This window comes from Pan troglodytes, chromosome 23 (genome assembly GCF_028858775.2).
Source record: "Pan troglodytes isolate AG18354 chromosome 23, NHGRI_mPanTro3-v2.0_pri, whole genome shotgun sequence".
Classification (NCBI taxonomy): Eukaryota; Metazoa; Chordata; class Mammalia; order Primates; family Hominidae; genus Pan; species Pan troglodytes.
Window position 1 is genome coordinate 41,023,878 of NC_086016.1, and position 17,264 is coordinate 41,041,141.

General features: G+C 52.8%; 1 protein-coding gene and 1 long non-coding RNA gene across 5 annotated transcripts in view; one reads left to right on the top strand and one right to left on the bottom strand.

Annotated features, from left to right (window-relative positions):
• Nucleotides 1-12,100, top strand: APOBEC3D (apolipoprotein B mRNA editing enzyme catalytic subunit 3D). 3 transcript variants are annotated; one of them, XM_063807563.1, is made up of 7 exons: nt 1-402; nt 1,690-1,882; nt 4,012-4,214; nt 4,422-4,536; nt 8,222-8,378; nt 10,548-10,827; nt 11,052-12,100. In XM_063807563.1, exons 3-7 carry the CDS (start codon nt 4,202-4,204, stop codon nt 11,168-11,170), a joined length of 684 nt encoding a protein of 227 aa, XP_063663633.1. In that variant the 5' UTR covers nt 1-402; nt 1,690-1,882; nt 4,012-4,201; the 3' UTR covers nt 11,171-12,100. The 3 variants fall into 3 exon arrangements, with proteins under 3 accessions (XP_063663633.1, NP_001332895.1, XP_063663632.1); NM_001345966.1 differs by having other exon boundaries at nt 242-402; nt 3,935-4,214; nt 11,052-11,422; XM_063807562.1 differs by lacking the exon at nt 1-402 and adding an exon at nt 2,634-2,711 and having other exon boundaries at nt 1,758-1,882.
• The window catches only part of LOC134809669 (uncharacterized), a 13,809-nt gene continuing 2,143 nt past the window's right edge, over nt 5,599-17,264 (bottom strand). The window contains exons 2-3 of one of the 2 annotated variants that reach the window (XR_010155953.1): nt 6,965-7,078; nt 5,599-6,416 (exon numbers count right to left, since the gene is read on the bottom strand). This is a non-coding gene — a long non-coding RNA (uncharacterized LOC134809669). Of the gene's footprint in view, nt 6,417-6,775; nt 7,079-8,848; nt 8,948-17,264 lie in introns of those variants that run through there. The other variant, XR_010155952.1, reaches the window with a different exon arrangement.

Consider the following 17,264-nt stretch of genomic DNA (forward strand, 5'->3'; position numbering starts at 1 on the left):
ACTCTCTCACCCAGGCTGGAGGAGCGCAGTGGCAGGAACTTGGCTCACTGCAACCTCCGCTTCCCAGGTTCAAGCGATTCTCCTGCCTCAGCCTCCAGAGTAGCTGGGATTACAGGCGCACGCCACCACACCTGGCTAATTTTTGTATTTTTAGTAGAGACGGGGTTTCTCCATGTTGGTCAGGCTGGTCTCGAACTCCTGACCTCGTGATCCGCCTGCCTCGGCCTCCCAAAGTGCTGGGATTACAGGCGTGAGCCACCGTGCCCGGCCGGGAGGTCACTTTAAGGAGGGCTGTCCAACTGCAAGGACACCGCAAGCAGGAAGTGAAACCACAGCACTTCAAAAAAAGAGGGAGACTGGGCCAAGCGTATCTAAGAGGCTGAACATGAATCCACAGATCAGGTACCGCTGCCCACTATGTCCGCAGGGCCCCTCCGGCCCCTTCCTGTCTGGTGGTCCTGCTGGGCCTCAGCCCTGGCCTCCCCCTGCCCCAGCCCCAGCCCTGGACTTCCTTCCCTCTGGCTTCCCTGCCGCCCCCACTCCCAGCCAGACTCCTTGCCCTGCTGTGTGGTCGCCCCACTGCTGCTTCTGAATGGGCCACCTTCCCCACCTGCCACAGTCCAGGCCCCCTCCTGAGACTCTTCCCTGAAAGTCATGGCCAGGCCGGTGCTCCCTGCCCTGAGAGGGTCCTCCCTCTGTGTGCTTCCCACCATTCCTGAGCTCAGGAACTGGGAGAATTGAACCAAAGGATGATTGGGGCAATCAGGCATTTTGTTCTCAGTGCTTTGATGAACTTTCTGTAAGATTTACTTTGTTTAAATACAAAGTCTTAGGAGAGGGTGTGGGGAGGGAATGGTCTCTGAAGCACAAGATAAATCACATCGTCCAAGGATGACTCCACAGTCAGCAGATGTCCCCAGACAGGTTCCACTCCAAGGTCACTCTTCATCTTTTAGAACATGACCAGTAACATGGAATGTGAGAAAGAACGCGATGATCAGGAGAAATGCTCTTATTTTAAATTTAGTGAAAAGAGAGCCCAGTCCCCAACAGCTTTCTCCTGCAGGGCCCGTGATGCAGAGGCTGCACAGGGCTGGCCTGGAAAGGGGCCCCTGCTCCATCTGTCCCCAGCTCTGTGGCCTCGGCAGGTTACCCCACCTCTCTGTGCCTCTGACCCCTCCTCTGTAAGATGGGAATGGTCCCTGCAGGCCTAGGGCAGCCTCACATGAGCCCACCCCCACGCAGCACTTAGAAGAGAGGCCTGGGCCTCAGAATTCGGTTCTACCATGATTTTAAAATAATGTTAACACGCAGAGTGAAACATCAGGAAGGAATTGAGCTGAAAGGTTAAAAGCTATTTTTTAGGGGTGAAGAGTTTTATTCTCTTTTGCATTCTCCTAATGGATTGGGGAGTGGGTTGGCAGAAATACTAGGAGAGTGGGGAATGTATCCCTGGAAAGGCCAGAGTTGGGCCCGAGCTGGGAGAGATCACCCCAGCCCCCCTGCCAGCATCCCCTCCTCTTCCTTTCCCCTCAGTCTTCCTGCCTGGGAAGGCAGCAGAAATTCTCAGGGCTGTGGAGGGGTGGGGGAGGCCCAGGGCCGTCCCGGGAGCTGTGTTCAGTGGACATGAGCCCCGAGGACTCCAGGGAGGGCTCCCTGCATGGGCCGGTTTCTCTCTTGTGCCTTCAGAAATCCGATGGAGCGGATGTATCGACGCACATTCTACAACCACTTTGAAAACGAACCCATCCTCTATGGTCGGAGCTACACCTGGCTGTGCTATGAAGTGAAAATAAAGAGGGGCTGCTCAAATCTCATTTGGGACACAGGGGTCTTTCGAGGCCCGGTACTACCCAAACTTCAGTCGAATCACAGGCAGGAGGTAAGCAGCTGGGAATGCAGAAAACACATAAGTAAAATGTCTGGCGGCGGGCTCTCAACTGTGTATTTTTCCCCCACATTTATTTATTTTTTCTATTTATTTATTTATTTATTTTGAGACAGAGTCTCCATCTGTCGCCCAGGCTGGAGTGCAGTGGTGCGATCTCAGATCACTGCAACCTCCACCTCTTGGGTTCAAGCGATTCTCCTGCCTCAGCGTCCTGAGTAGCTGGGACTACAGGCGCGTGCCACCACGCCTGGCTAATTTTTGTATTTTCAGTAGAGATGGGGTTTCACTGTGTTGAGCAGGCTGGTCTGGAACTCCTGATCTCAGGTGATTCACCTGCCTTGGCCTCTGAAAGTTCTGGGATTACAGGCATAAGCCACCATGCCTGGCCACTTCCCGTATTTCTTTTTTCTTTTCTTTCTTTCTTTTTTTTTTTTTTTTGAGACAGAGTTTTGCTCTTGTTGCCCAGGCTAGAGTGCAATGGCTCAATCTTGGCTCATTCAACTTCTGCCTCCTGGGTTCAAGCGATTATCCTGCCTCAGCCACCTGAATAGCAGGGATTACAGGTGCCCGCCACCGCGCCCAGCTAATTTTTTGTATTTTTAATAGAGAAGGGATTTCACCATGTTGTCCAGGCTGGTCTTGACCTCCTGACCTCAGGTGATCCGCCCAACTCGGCCTCCGAAAGTGCTGGGAATATAGGTGTGAGCCACTGCGCTTGGCCTCCACTTCCCACATTTCTTAGGTCCGTGGCCCAGACCTTCCTGCTTGACCGCCCCGGCCACTGCCCGGATTCCTCCTTGGCAAAGATGCCTCATCACAGGTTGGTGAACCCTCACTCCTCACCCTGCCACCCCCACTGGGGACACTAAGTTCCCCGCCTTGTCCCACCCATCCCTACGGCCCCCTCCACCCAGGGAGGAGACTTTTCAGAGTGTGTTTGGGGAGGGAGTCATCTGTATGCTGGGCAGTCCTGGCCTACAGTGGTGCTGGCCACGGAAACACCCAGGACTCAGGAGTGAAGCACAAGTGTTTCCAGTCCCCACACGCTAAAAAGGCGACAAGAACCGGTGAAAGTAATTTTAATATTTTATTTAATCCAGTGTAGCTAACATATTACTTCAACATTGATTAACATAAAATTCTTCGCGAGCTAGTGAAGTTTCTTTTTCTTCTCACACTGAAATGAGCGGTGTATTTTTGATGTGCCGAGGTCTCTCATCAGAGCCCCGTTTCAGATGCTCAGTAGCGCCCTTGGCCAGTGCCCCCCAATATGGGACAGTGCAGGTCCAGTGGCCTCCACAGTGGGGAACAAGGCGGACCCCAGAGGGCCAGGCCACATTAGGGGCTGAGGATGCCTGGTGAATGGATGCCTGGGAGAATGGATGCTAGAATTCACACACGAGGCCATGAACAGGGCTGGGAAAACTTCCAAACTCAGGGAAGCACGTGTCTTGGTGCACCTTGTGATGCTTCAACAGCAGGACTGAGATGGGGACATTTACAATGAACAGAAATGTATGGGCTCGAGTTCTGGACTCTGGGAAGTCCCCTGTCAATGCACCAGCAACTTTCCAGGGCCTGCGAGCTGCACAGTCACGTAGGGGTGAAGGTTGTTGCCAGAAGCTCAGGGGATGCTCCAGACAGAGTGGCCTGGGATGTCGAGTCACTGCTGCTCCGTGACATGGGGACAAGAGGAAGCAGTTTAGTCTGACATACTGCCCCCCCAGCTAGAGGGCAAGAGACAGAAAGAGGGGCTGAGGTCACCTTTGAATAACCACAGCAGTGGCACCCACAAAGGTGCAGTCCCCACAGCCTCATAGCCTCTTCTAGGTGCCACCTCTTAAGGCCAGTACCATAGCAATTAACACTGAAGGTCAGCTTGGAGCAGACAATCACTCAAACCAAACAGGGGGGATGGAGGAAAGGAGCTTCAATGGCAAGATCCCCTGGGCTCCTGTCCTGGCCCCTCCTCCCCCTGCCCCACCCCTGCACCCCTCCTGTTCCCCCATCCCAGAGCTTCCCCTGCCCCTGCTCCTCTCCCAGGTGTATTTCCAGTTTGAGAACCACGCAGAAATGTGCTTCTTCTCTTGGTTCTGTGGCAACCGACTGCCTGCTAACAGGCGCTTCCAGATCACCTGGTTTGTATCATGGAACCCCTGCCTGCCCTGTGTGGTGAAGGTGACCAAATTCTTGGCTGAGCACCCCAATGTCACCCTGACCATCTCCGCTGCCCGCCTCTACTACTACCAGGATAGAGAATGGCGGAGGGTGCTCCGCAGGCTGCATAAGGCGGGGGCCCGTGTGAAGATCATGGACTATAAAGGTGAGAGGTGCAGGGGTCAGGGGAGCATGATGGGGAGGAACAGCCTCAGAGATGGATGGATCTGCAATGCCATGGCTGGGGGTGTCCCAGGGCAGCCTGCAGGGGTGGGGCTGGCACTGATTGCAACTGACAGCCAGGAGACCAGGCCTGGGAGGGCAGGCCCAGGGTCAGGGGAGAGCCTGAGTGCTTCCTACCTCTTCATCTCAGACTTTGCACACTGCTGGGAAAACTTTGTGTACAATGAAGGTCAGCAATTCATGCCTTGGTACAAATTCGATGACAATTATGCATCCCTGCACCGCACGCTAAAGGAGATTCTCAGGTGAGGGTCTCCCTCTGGCCTCATCGTCTCTCTCCTCTCGCCTCCTGCTCATCCTCCTGAGGACTCCCCTGACTGGGCCCTCCTGCCCTCCGTCCTGCCCCCCTGCCTGCCCTCATGGTTACACCCCCTCACCCACACTCCTCATGCTCCCTCCACCTTGGTGCCTCCCCCCTGCTTTCCTGGGCTCTTCCTGTGAGTGAGAGGCCCCTTCTGCCTCCAGAGCGACCTCCATCCACCCCCGAGGCTGCCCTCCCCACAGCCTGGGAGCCCCAACCTGGCTCCTTCCATCTCCCTGGCATAACCGAATTTGTCATAAAACTGGACGTAGTAAGTGGGCATGAATAGTCACAAGCCCGACAGTCGGAAGCTTTGAGCAACATCCTTCAAGGCCGACCTGAGCCCCTGAGAAGGAGCCGCCACCATGGAAACAGAGCTTCAGGCTTCCGCGGCCACAGAAGATGCCCCGGGCCGGGTGCCCACAGGGCAGGCATTTATTTTCTCACAGATCTGGAGGCTGCAAGTCCAAGGTGGAGGGGTGGGTGGGGTTGTGTCCTCTGTGGCCGCTCCTCCTGGCTGGCAGGGGGTCCCTTCCAGCCCTGTCCTCTCTGGCCTTTCCTCTGTGCACCGGCACCCCTGGGGTCTCTCTGCCTCTAAATGTCCTCCTTGTTTATGGACCCCAGTCAGACAGGATTAGGGCCCACCCTAAGGGCCATGAGTTAATTTAATCACCACTTTAGTGTACTTGTCTCCAAATACAGTTATCCTGTGAGGAGGTGGGGTTGAGGGCTTCGACATATCAATGTGGGGAAGATACAATTTAGCCCATGACAATGACCCAGGGGGCTTGGGTCAAGCTTGGGTGGGCTGTGCAGGGGTCCCCGTTCTGTGTGTCTGTCTCCCAGGCGAGTCCTGCCCTGACTCCCACAGCCCCTCCCTCCAGACCATGGCTTCCCCACCTAATAGCACCTAGCCGGGCCTCCTGCTCAGGCCTGTCCCTTCTCAAATCCCTCCCACAGGGATGGAGATGCAGAAAGAGCCAAACAAACACTCAGTGATCAAGGTCCCATTTGAGTAAGGCTTTTTTTTTTTTTTTTGAAACAGCGTCTCCCTCTGTCGCCCAGGCTGGAGTGCTATGGTGCGATCTCGGCTCACTGCAACCTCTGCCTCCCGGTTCTAGCAATTCCCTTGTCTCAGCCTCCCAAGTACCTGGGATTACAGGCTCATGCCACCATGCCGGCTAATTTTTGTATTTTTAGTAGAGATGGGGTTTTGCAATGTTGGCCAGGTGTTGAGTAAGATTTTACAAAAGAGTAGGCTTGGATAATGGGAGGCTTGAGATGCTAGGAGCTCTCCAGGAAGCACAACAGAAAAGGGCAACCAGGGACCAGAGAGGCCCTAGAAAGAGATCTAAGGCCCTCGGGAGAGACGGGAACTGAGCACCTGGGTCTTAGACCGGAGGAGCAAACTGCAAGACAGGGTGGCCGGGGACACCAGCCTCCAACCTTCTGTGACATAGGGACAAGATCTCAGCCTGCCAGGGAACAACTCTGGGCAGGAGATGTGGAAGGAAGGAGCTCAGTGTGGGGGCACGCATGGCATCCTGGGGGGACATCTGAGGGCCCCCCCACCCGCTATTCCTCCCTCCAATGGTGGCCTCTGAGTGTGAAGGCAAGGGGGAAGCAGACACCTGCCCCTCACTCTCCCTCCCTACCACATAGCTACCGGGTGGGGGGCGTCCCTGGGATGATTCCTGAGGGCAGGATCCAGGGGTCCCTCCGGAGGTCCTCCCATCCAGGTGAGAAAGCAGCATAAAGTGAGGCCTGCACTCAGATGGGCCTGGGAGGTCACTCACAGTGCAGGTGTCTCCTGGAACAAGGGCCCTGGAAGATAGAAATAGAACCCAAGCCCAGGACTAGCATCAGGGCCAGGACAAGCCTGCCAGGGAGGCTGCACATGAAGCCTCAGATCAGGGACCACTGCCCGCTCTGCCCATGGGGCCTCTGCTGCCCCTTCCTGCCTGGTGGCCTCGTTGGGCCTCAGCCCTGGCCTCCCCCTGCCCCAGCCCTGGGCTCCCTCCCCTCTGGTTCCTCTGCTGCTTCCACTACCAGCCACGCTCTTTGCCCTGCTATGTGGTCGCCCCACTGCTGCTTCTGAATGGGCCACCTCCCCCACCTGCCCCAGCCCATGCCCCCTGCTGAGATTCTCCCCTGAGAGTCATGCCCGGGTTGGTGCTCCCCACCTTGGGAGGGTGCTCCCTCTGTGTGCTTCCCCCCATTCCTGAGCTCTGGAACCGGGAGAATTGAACCAAAGGATGATTGGAGCAATCAGGCATTTTGTTCTCAGCACTTTGGTGGAATTTCTGTAAGATTTACTTTGTTTCAATACAAAGTCTTAAGAGAGGGTGTGGGGAAGGAAATGGTCTCTGTACCAGAAAATAAGTCACTTCTTCCAAAGATGCCTCCACTGTGAGCAGAGGAGGATGCACACGACCCCAGACCCAGGCTCCTCCTCCGTGAGCACCGTTCACCTTTTATAATGGCACCTGCAACATGGAGTGTAGGAAAAAATATGATCAGGAGAAATGCTCTTATTTTAAAGTTTAGTAAGAAGACAGCGTGGTTGCCTACAGCTCCCCATTGCAGGGCCTGCGATGCAGAGGCTGGACAGGGCTGGCCTCGAAAGGGGCCCCAGCTCCAACCACCGCCCCAGCTCTGTGGTGTGGGCAGATTATCTGGCCTCCCTATGCCTCTGGCACCTCCTCTGTAAAATAGGGATGGCCCCTGCAGGCCTCAGGCACATGCCATGAGCTCAGACATATGCAGCACTTAGGAGAGTAGCCTGGACTGGCCGAGCTCAGTGGCTCATGCCTGTCATCCCAGCACTTTGGGCGGTTGAAGCAGACAGATCACGAAGTCAGTTCAAAAGCAGCCTGGCCAACATGGTGAAACATGATCTCTACTAAAAATACAAAAATTAGGGCCAGGCCGGTGGCTCACACCAGTAATCCCAGCACTTTGGTAGGCCGAGGTGGGTGGATCACAAGGTCAGGAGTTCAAGACCACCCTGGCTAACGTGGTGAAACCCCGTCTCTACTAAAAATACAAAAAATTAGACGGGCGTGGTGGCATGCACCTGTAGTCCCAGCTACTTGGGAGGCTGAGGCAGGAGAATTGCTTGAAACCAGGAGGCGGAAGTTATAGTGAGCCGAGATTGCACCATTGCACTCCAGCCTGGTGACAGAGTGAGACCGTGTGCAAAAATAAATAAATTCGCTGTGATCCCAATATAAGAAGAATAATCATCATCATCGGACAGGTGAAATGTGAGGAAGGAATTGAGCTGAAATGTTCAAGCAATTATTTCAGGGTGAAGAGTTTTATTCTCTGTTGCATTTTCCTAATGGGTTGGGAGATGTGTGGCAGAAAAACTGGGAGGTCGAGGGTGTCCCATTGGTAGCCTCAGAGCTGGGGTTCCAGCTAGGAGAGGTCACCCTGTCCCTGCTGCCCCTGCCAGTACCCCCTCCTCTTTCTCTCTCCCAGTCTTCCTGCCTGGGAAAGCAGCAGACATTCTCAGGGCTGTGGAGGGATGGGAGAGGCCTAGACTCCAGGGACGTCCAGGGAGTGGTGTTCAGTGGGCATCAGCCCCAAGGAATCTCTGCATTGGGGTTTCTCTCTTGTGCCCTCAGAAACCCGATGGAGGCAATGTACCCACACGTATTCTACTTCCACTTTAAAAACCTACTGAAAGCCTGTGGTCGGAACGAAAGCTGGCTGTGCTTCACCGTGGACGTTACAGAGCACCACCCACCTGTCTCCTGGAAGAGGGGCGTCTTCCGAAATCCGGTAGCACCAAAGTCCTATTTACACCCTAAATAGGAGCTAAGCAGCTGGGAACGCAGAAAACACAATACGTGACGTGCCCCGCGTGGGCTCTGCTGTGTGTACTTTCCTCTTACATTTCTTTCTTTTTTTTTTTTGAGACAGAGTCTCCCTCATGCAACCTCTGCCTCCCGGGTTCAAGCGATTCTCCTGCCTCAGCCTCCTGGGTAGCTGGGATTACAGGTGCCCGCCACCACACTCAGCTAATTTTTTTTTTTTTTTTTTTTTTAGTAGAGACGGGGTTTCACCATGGTGGCCAGGCTGGTTTCAAACTCCTGACCTCAAGCGATCCGCCCCCCTTGGCCTCCAAACGTTCTAGGATTACAGGCATGAGCCACCACGCCCAACTTCCTCCCACATTTTTTAAGTCCGTGGCGCAGATCTTCCTCCCTAACTTTCCTGGGATCAGATTGTCGAGGGGTTTTGCCTCTTACCAAAAGGCTTTATTTAGCACCCAGCACCCTCACTCTTGACTTTGTTTCCCAAAATCTTGTCATGGAGCTGTGCGTCCGGCAGTCCTCGGGAAACAGCAGCTGTGGGAAGCGGTGGGTGTGGTGTCCAGCACTGTGCCTGGGCCAGTCACTGGGGGCTGGTGGGACCGCCCCCGCCACTGCCCTGATTCCTTGATGTCAAGGACACATCCTCACAGGGTGGTGAACCCTCGCTCCTCACCCTGCCGCCCCCACAGCAGCCACTGACCTCCCACCCACCCTGTCGTGTCCCACCCACCCCTGCGGCCCCCTCCTCCCAGGCAGGAGATTTTTTTCAGAGTGTGTTTGGGGAGGGAACCCTCTGTGTGCGGGGCAGGCCTGGCCTACAGCAGTGCTGGCCTCGGAAACACCCAGGACTCAGGACGGAAGCGCAAGTGTTTCCAGTCCCCACACGCTAAAAAGGCGATAAGAACTTGTGGAAGAAATTTTAGTGTCTGCATTAGCTCAATTATCTCACATACGATTTCAACATATACTTAATATAAAATGCCTCATGAGAGAGATAAAGTTTGTGTATTCTCACAATGAGATTTTGAAATGCGCTGTGTATTTTACACGTGCCAACGTTTCTAATCAGAGCCCCATTTCAAGTGCTCAGTAGCCCCTTTGGCCAGCCTTCAACTCCATGGGACAATGTGGGTCCAATGACCTTCCCAGCAGAAGGCAGACAGGGGACAAGGCAGACCCCATAGGACCAGGCCACAGCAGGGGCTGAGGATGCCTGGTTAATGGATGCCTGGGGGAAAGGATGCCAGAATTCGCACTTGAGGGCATGAAGAGACAGGAAAAGACTCAATAAAATAAAGAAGGAAGGGGCCAAGCGCGGTGGCTCACGCCTGTACGCAGTAGCTCACGCCTGCAATCCCAACACTTCGTGAGGCCTAGGCGGGCGGATCGTAAGGTCAGGAGTTCAAGAACAGCCTAGCTAACATGGTGAAACCCTGTCTCTACTAAAACTACAAAAATTAGCCAGGCGTAGGAGTGCGCGACTGTAATCCTAGCTACTCGGGAGGCTGAGGCAGGAGAATCGCTTGAACCCAAGGGGCAGAAGTTGTGGTGAGCTGAGATCGTGCCATTACTCCCGCCTGTGCAACAGAGCAAGACTCCATCTCAGAAAAAAATAAAAATAAAAAAATAAAGAGGAAGGAGAAGGATGGAATAAGGGAAACTCAATGAATAAAACGCCCTGGGGCCTACTATGCACCCAGAAAAATGAAAAGTAAAGAAATAAAATAAGGTCGTGCATGTGGTTTATGCTCATAGTCCTAGAAATTTGGTAGGCTGAGGCAGGAGGATCGCTTGAGCCCAAGAGTTCGAGATCAGCCTGGGCAATGTGGTACGACTCCGTCTCCACAAAAATTACAAAAAAATTAGCCGGGCGTGGCAGCACACACCTGCAGTCCCAGCTATCAGGAGGCTGAGGTGGGAAGATTCCTTGAGCCTGGGAGGTCAAGGCTGCAGTCAGCCCAGATCGCACCACTGCACCCCACCCTGGGCAACAGAGAGAGACCCTGTCTCAAAAATAAATAAATAAGAAAATGCCCTGGGGCTTCAGGCCTGCCCTCTTCTCCCATCGCCCCACCCCTGCACTCCTCCTGCTCCTGGTCTGAGCTCCCCTGCCCTCCTCCTCCTCCTTCCCCAGGTGGATCCTGAGACCCATTGTCATGCAGAAAGGTGCTTCCTCTCTTGGTTCTGTGACGACATACTGTCTCCTAACACAAACTACCAGGTCACCTGGTACACATCTTGGAGCCCTTGCCCAGAGTGTGCAAGGGAGGTGGCCGAGTTCCTGGCCAGGCACAGCAACGTGAAGCTCACCATCTTCACCGCCCGCCTGTACCACTTCTGGAATACAGATTACCAGGAGGGGCTCTGCAGCCTGAGTCAGGAAGGGGCCTCCGTGAAGATCATGAGCTACAAAGGTGAGACGTGGGGGGCTGAGGAGAGCGGGTGCGGGAGGGACAGCATGAGGGGCAGGTGGGTCTGCAATGCCGTGGGGTGGGGCAGTGTCCCTGGGAAGCCTGCAGGGATGGGGCCGGCGCCAGCTGCAACTGGCAGCCAGGAGACCTGGCTTGGGAGGGGAGGGCCCAGGGCCGGGAGAGAGGCTTGCTGGGCCCTCACTGCTTTCTCCTTGTTTTTTTCTCAGATTTTGTATCTTGTTGGAAAAACTTTGTGTACAGTGATGATGAGCCATTCAAGCCTTGGAAGGGACTAAAAACCAACTTTCGACTTCTGAAAACAATGCTACGGGAGATTCTCCAGTGAGGGGTCTCCCTGGGCCTCATGGTCTGTCTCCTCTAGCCTCCTGCTCATGCTGCACGGGCCTCCCCTCCATCCTACACCAGCTGTGCTTTTGCCTGGTCATCCAGAGCCCCTCCTGGCCTCAGGGCCATTCCATAGTGCCCCCCTGCCTCACCACCTCCTCCCCGCTCTCCCAGGCTCTTCTTGTAGAGGCTCTCCATCCACCTCCCCAGTCCTGTTCCCCCAGCCTGGGTGCCCCTAACCTGACTCTTCCCATCTCCCCAGCATAACCAAATCTTTTTTTTTTTTTTTTTTTTTTTTTTTTTTTGAGACGGAGTTTCACTCTGTCGCCCAGACTGGAGTGCAATGGCTGGATCTCAGCTCACTGCAAACTCCGCTTACTGGGTTCAAGTGATTCTCCTGTCTCAGCTTCTGAGTAGCTGGGATTACAGATGCCTGCCACCACACCCAGCTAATTTTTTATTTTTTGTATTTTTAGTAGTGACTGGGTTTCACCATGTTGGCCAGGCTGGTCTTGAACTCCTGACCTCAGGTGATCTGCCCATCTCTGTCTCCCATAGTGCTGGGATTACAGGCGGGAGCCACCCGGCTCGGCCGCACAACCAAATCTTATTAAACTCAATCTAGTCTGGCCCTGGTGACTCACGCCTTTCGGAGGCAGAGGTGGGAGAATCGCTTGAGCCCAGAGGTTTGAGACCAGCCTGGGCCACACGACAAAGCCCCATTTCTACAAAAAAAAATACAAAAGAAAAGCCAGATGTGGTGGCATGCACCTGTAGTTTAAGCTACTTGGAAGGATGAAGTGGGAGGATTGCTTGAGCCGGGGAGGTGGAGGCTGCAGTGAACTGAGATCGCGCCACAGAACTCCAGTCTGAGCAACAGATGGAGACCCTGCCTGAAAATAAATCAATAAATACACTCAACCTAAATGGATATGAATATATGTAAGTTGAAAACCAGTTTTGAGAAACATCCTTTTTAAGTTTCATCCTACGAATTGGGTCATTCATGTCCTACGCAGCTAAAACAGAGGCCAGCAGGCAGGGAGGAAAAGCAGTCAGGCCACACACCATTGCTCCCAAAATGGACTTCTCTGCAAGCCTGACTCCTGAAACTGTGCATTGTACCCTGAAACCAGCTTTATCCGTAGCTTCTGCGATAAATGGCTGTAAGTCTTGGACTCCTTGCTCCAAACGCAGTGACTCAGCAATGGAACCTCCCAGCTCCCAACACCTCCTAGTGCCCATGGTGGGCTTTCCCACTGGGCAAGAGAACATTTCTCCTTTTTTTTTTTTTTTTTTGAAGTGGAGTCTCGCCCTGTCACCCAGGCTGGAGTGCAATGGCGCGGTCTCCGCTCACTGCAACCTCCACCTCCGTTGTTCAAGTGATTCTCCTGTCTCAGCCTCCCGAGTAGCTGGGATTACAGGCGTGCACCACCACACCAGGCTAATTTTTGTATTTTCAGTAAAAACGGGTTTCATCATGTTGCCCATGCCAGGCTTATTTTTATTTTATTTTTTTGAGATGAAGTCTTGCTCTGTCACCCAGGCTGGAGTGCAGTGGTGCAATCTGGGCTCACTGCAACCTCTGCCACCCGGGTTCAAACTATTCTCCTGCCTCAGCCTCCCGAGTAGCTGGGATTACATGGGTGTGCCACCACGCCTGGCTAATTTTTGTATTTTTAGTAGAGATGGGGTTTCAGCATCTTGGCTAGGCTGGTCTTGAACTCCTGACCTGGTGATCCACCTGTCTCGGGCACCCAAAGTGCTGGGATTACAGGCGTGAGCCACCTGGCCAGGCTTAGGCTGGTCTTAAACTCCTGACCTCAAGTGATCCGACCTCCTTGGCCTCCCAAATTGCTGGGATTGCTGGTGTGAGCCACAGCGCCTAGCCCATTTCTCCTTTTTATAAAACCTGTTGCTGTCTCTGTTCTCCCAACATGGTGAACACCACCCGGACTGCGTGTATGTCCCAAATTCTTTCTTTGCAAATGAAATGTGAAATTAGAGGCTCTTCTCCACACTTTAAATTTGACTTGACATTTTCTAGGCAGATGTAAGTTGAATGAGATTCTCTATAAAAATGACCCCTTCATGCTGTGGCCTCCACAGAACATGCCCCAGGCCAGGTGCCCACACAGCAGGCATTTATTTTCTCACACATCTGGAGGCTCCAAGTCCAAGTTCGAGGGGTGGGTTGGGTTGTTTGCTCTGAGGCTGCTCCTCCTGGCTGGCAGGGAGTCCCTTCTGGCTGTGTCCTCTGTGGCCTTTCCTCTGTGCACCTACCTGCACCTCTGGGGTATCTCTGCCTCCAAATATCATCTTTTTTTTTTTTTTTTTGAGACAGAGTTTTACTCTCGTTGCCCAGGCTGGAGTGCAATGGCATAATCTTGGCTCACTGCAACCTCCACCTTCAGGGTTCAAGCGATTCTCCTGCCTCAGCCTCCTGAGTAGCTGGGACTACAGGCATGCGCCACTACGCCCGGCTAATTTTGTAGTTTTAGTAGAGGCGAGGTTTCTCCATGTTGCTCAGGCTGGTCTTGAACTCGTGAGCTCAGGTGATCCACCCTCCTCCGCCTCCCAAAGTGCTGGGATTACAGGTATGAGCCACCGTACCTGGCCTTTTTGTTTTGTTTTGTTTTTGTTTTTGTTTTTGTTTTGAGACGGTGTTTTACTCTGTTGCCCAGGCTGGAGTGCAATGGCATGATCACTGCTTACTGCAACCTCCGCCTCCCAGGTTCAAGCATTTCTCTGGCCTCATCCTTCTGAGTAGCGGCGATTACAGGTGCCCAGAACCACTCTCTGCTAATTTCTGTATTTTTTAGTAGAGATGGGGTTTCACCATGTTGGCCAGGCTGGTCTGGAATTCCTGACTGCCCACCTCGGCCTCCCAAAGTGCTGGGATTAAAGGCATGAGCCAGGGCACTTGGCCACCCTTCTCCTTGATGGACCCCAACCAAGTGAATTTGTGCCCACACTAGAGGTCTCCTTTAAAGTAATCATCTTGGCCGGGCATGGTGGCTCACGCTCTGTAATCTTCCCACTTTGGGAGGCTGAGGCTGGCAGATCACTTGAGGTCAGGAGTTGGAAATATGCCTGGTCAACATGGTGAAACCCCGTCTCTACTAAAAATACAAAAAAATTAGCAGGGCGTGGTAGTGGATGCCAGTAATACCAGCTACTCGGGAGGCTGAGGCAGGAGAATCGCTGGAACCCGGGAGGCAGAGGTTGCAGTGAGCTGAGATCGTGCCATTGCACTCCAGCCTGGAAGACACAGTGACGCTGCATCTCAAAAAAAAAAATTAATTAATTAGTTAATCATCTGTTGGCTGGGTGCGGTGGCTCACGCCTGTAATCCCAGCACTTTGGGAGGCTGAAGTGGCGGAGTTGGAGGTCAGCCTGGCCAACATGGTGAAACCCCACCTCTACTGAAAGTGCAAAAAGTAGCTGGGCATGGTAGTGGGCACCTGTAATCCCAGCTACTCGAGAGGCTGAGGCTTGAATCACTTGAACCAGGGAGGCAGAGTTTGCAGTGAGCCGACACGGTGCCACTGCACTGCAGCTTGGGCGACAGAGTGAGACTCCATCTCCAAAAAAATTAATTAATTAATTAACTAATCATCAGTTGACAAGGACCTGTCTCCAAATACAACCACACATTGAGGTAGAGGGGTTAGGGCTTCAGTATATTGATTTTTGGGAGAAACAGGGCAACATGGCAACAAGCCACAGTCATTGTGGGCGGGCCTGAGTCGGGAGTGCAGGGGTTCCTGTCCTGTGTGTCTGTCTCACAGGGGAGTCCCAACCTGACCCTCACAGCCCCTCCACCCAGACCTTCCTGCATGTTCCACCCAGCCCACCCTCCTGCACCCAAGAGCACCCAGCCTTCCCTCCTGCTCATGCCCCTCCCTTCTCAAATCCCTCCCAGCCGTGCAGCTCTGGGCTAGGACACAGCCTAGGGAACGTGACTGAGAAAGAGCCAAGAAAACTTGATCAGTGATCAAGTTGGTGTTTAAGTAAGATTTTCAATAAAAAGTAGAATTGGGTACTACATGGAGGCTTGAGATCTTCAGAGCTTTTTGAGAAAGCAGAACAGAAAGTAGAAGGGCAACCAGGAACCAGAGGGGCCAGAGAACTGGAAGCACGGGCCCTCCGAGGAGACAGGGAGTGGGCACCTGGGTCTTGGGCCTGTCGACAAAAACAGTCAAACTCTGTAAAATATTTGAAGAGATGTATTCTGAGCCAAATACGAGTGACCATGGCCCGTAACACAGGGCTCAGGAGGTCCTGAGAATGTGTGTGTGCTCAAGGTGGTGGGGGTGCGGCATGACTCCCCAGACCCCTTAGATAGGAATTTGGTTTTATATATTTTAGAGAAGCATCAGCTATCAATCAAACACATTTAAGAAATACAGAAGCTGAGCGTGGTGGCTCACGCCTGTAATCCCAGCACTCTGGGAGACTGAGGCAGATGGATCATGAGGTCGGGAATTCTAGACCAGCCTGGCCAACATGGTGAAACCCCGTCTCTACTAAAAATACAAAAAATTAGCCAGGTGTGGTGCTGGGCACCTGTAATCACAGCTACTCGGGAGACTGAGGCAGGAGAATCACTTGAACCCAGGAGGCAGAGGTTGCAGTGAGCCAAGACCACGCCACTGCACTCCAGTCTGGGTGACACAGCAAGACTCCGTCTCAAAAAAAAGAAAAGAAAAGAAATACTTCGGATTGCTCCAGAAAGGTTGGACGGCTCAAAGTGAGGGCAGGAGGGCTGGAGGGCTTCCAGGCTACAGGTAAATTTAAACATTTTCTGGTTGACAGTTGGTTGAGTTTGTCTAGAGACCTGGCATCCATAGAAAGGAAACGTTCAGGTTAAGATAAAAGATTGTGGAGATCAAGGTTCCTTTGAAGTCCCATAGTGGCTGCCCTTAGAGACAATAGATGACAAATGTTTCCCATTCAGGTCTTTAAAAGGTGCAATTAGTTCATCTGTTTAGGACTGGGAGGGCCTAGAAGAAAAAGATCCAGCTATGTTAATAGAGATTCTTTACAGATACAAATTTTGCCCCACAAAGGACAACTTTGCATGGCCATTTCAAGATATGGCAAAGAAACATGTTTTGGGGTAAAATATTTTGTCTTTTTACTTTGTCACATAATGTTGTGCCTGAGTCACATTGGAAAGTAACTCACAATATATAGGGTTAAATAAAACCCATGTGGGCTGGGCGCAGTGGCTCATGTCTGTAATCCCAGCACTTTGAGAGGCCTAGGTGGGTGGATCACCTGAGGTCAGCAGTTCAAGACCAGCCTGGCCAACATGGTGAAACCCTGTCTCTACTAAAAATACAAAAATTATCCAGGTGTGGTGGCGGGTACCTATAATCCCAGCTACTTGGGAGGCTGAGACAGGAGAATCGCTTGAACCCGGGAGGCGAAGGTTGCAGTGAGCCGAGACCGCACCATTGCACTCCAGTCTGGGCAAGAAGAGTGAAACTCGGCCTACATTAAAATACAATAAGAAAAAAAAAAAAAAATAGAATCCCTCTGATGAGGATGTATGGGTTGTAAGGCATGACTCCCCAGACCCCTTAGATAGGATTTTGGGCAAGATTAAATAAAAACAAATCAGAGCTTAGTCCAAAGGCCTATGAACTAAAAATAAAGTCTTTAGCCTCCACCGAACCCCCCCAACTTTGGCCCCCAGTGGCCAAGGGTATCTCAGAAAAACCTTAAACCTGAGTTCCCAGCCATGATGGGAGGGGAGGTCAGGCACGCCTCATTATCACCCCGGCCTTTTGCAGTTTAGACACAACTGACCAGCAGTAATGTTAAAACAGAATCATAAGATGGGCAGAACCAGAACAGACTCTTCATGGCAATCAGATACCAAATCACAACCAGGACCTCAGGCCATGCCAGGCAAGGGTGAGATCACACACCCCACACTTAAACAGTCAACCCAGCGCCCGGACGCGGAGCAACAGAGCCCCTGCTCCACAGCCCTAATTCCAGGTTTCCCTGGACAAGAGACTGATTTCAGTAACTTTCTCCAGATTGGAAGACCACGGACCACGGACTAGTTCTGAATGGTTTAC

Coding starts and splice junctions, on each gene's coding strand:
- APOBEC3D (NM_001345966.1), top strand. Junction 4,215..4,421: donor GAAGATCATGGACTATAAAG/GTGAGAGGTGCA, acceptor TCTTCATCTCAG/ACTTTGCACACTGCTGGGAA. Junction 4,537..8,221: donor ACGCTAAAGGAGATTCTCAG/GTGAGGGTCTCC, acceptor TTGTGCCCTCAG/AAACCCGATGGAGGCAATGT.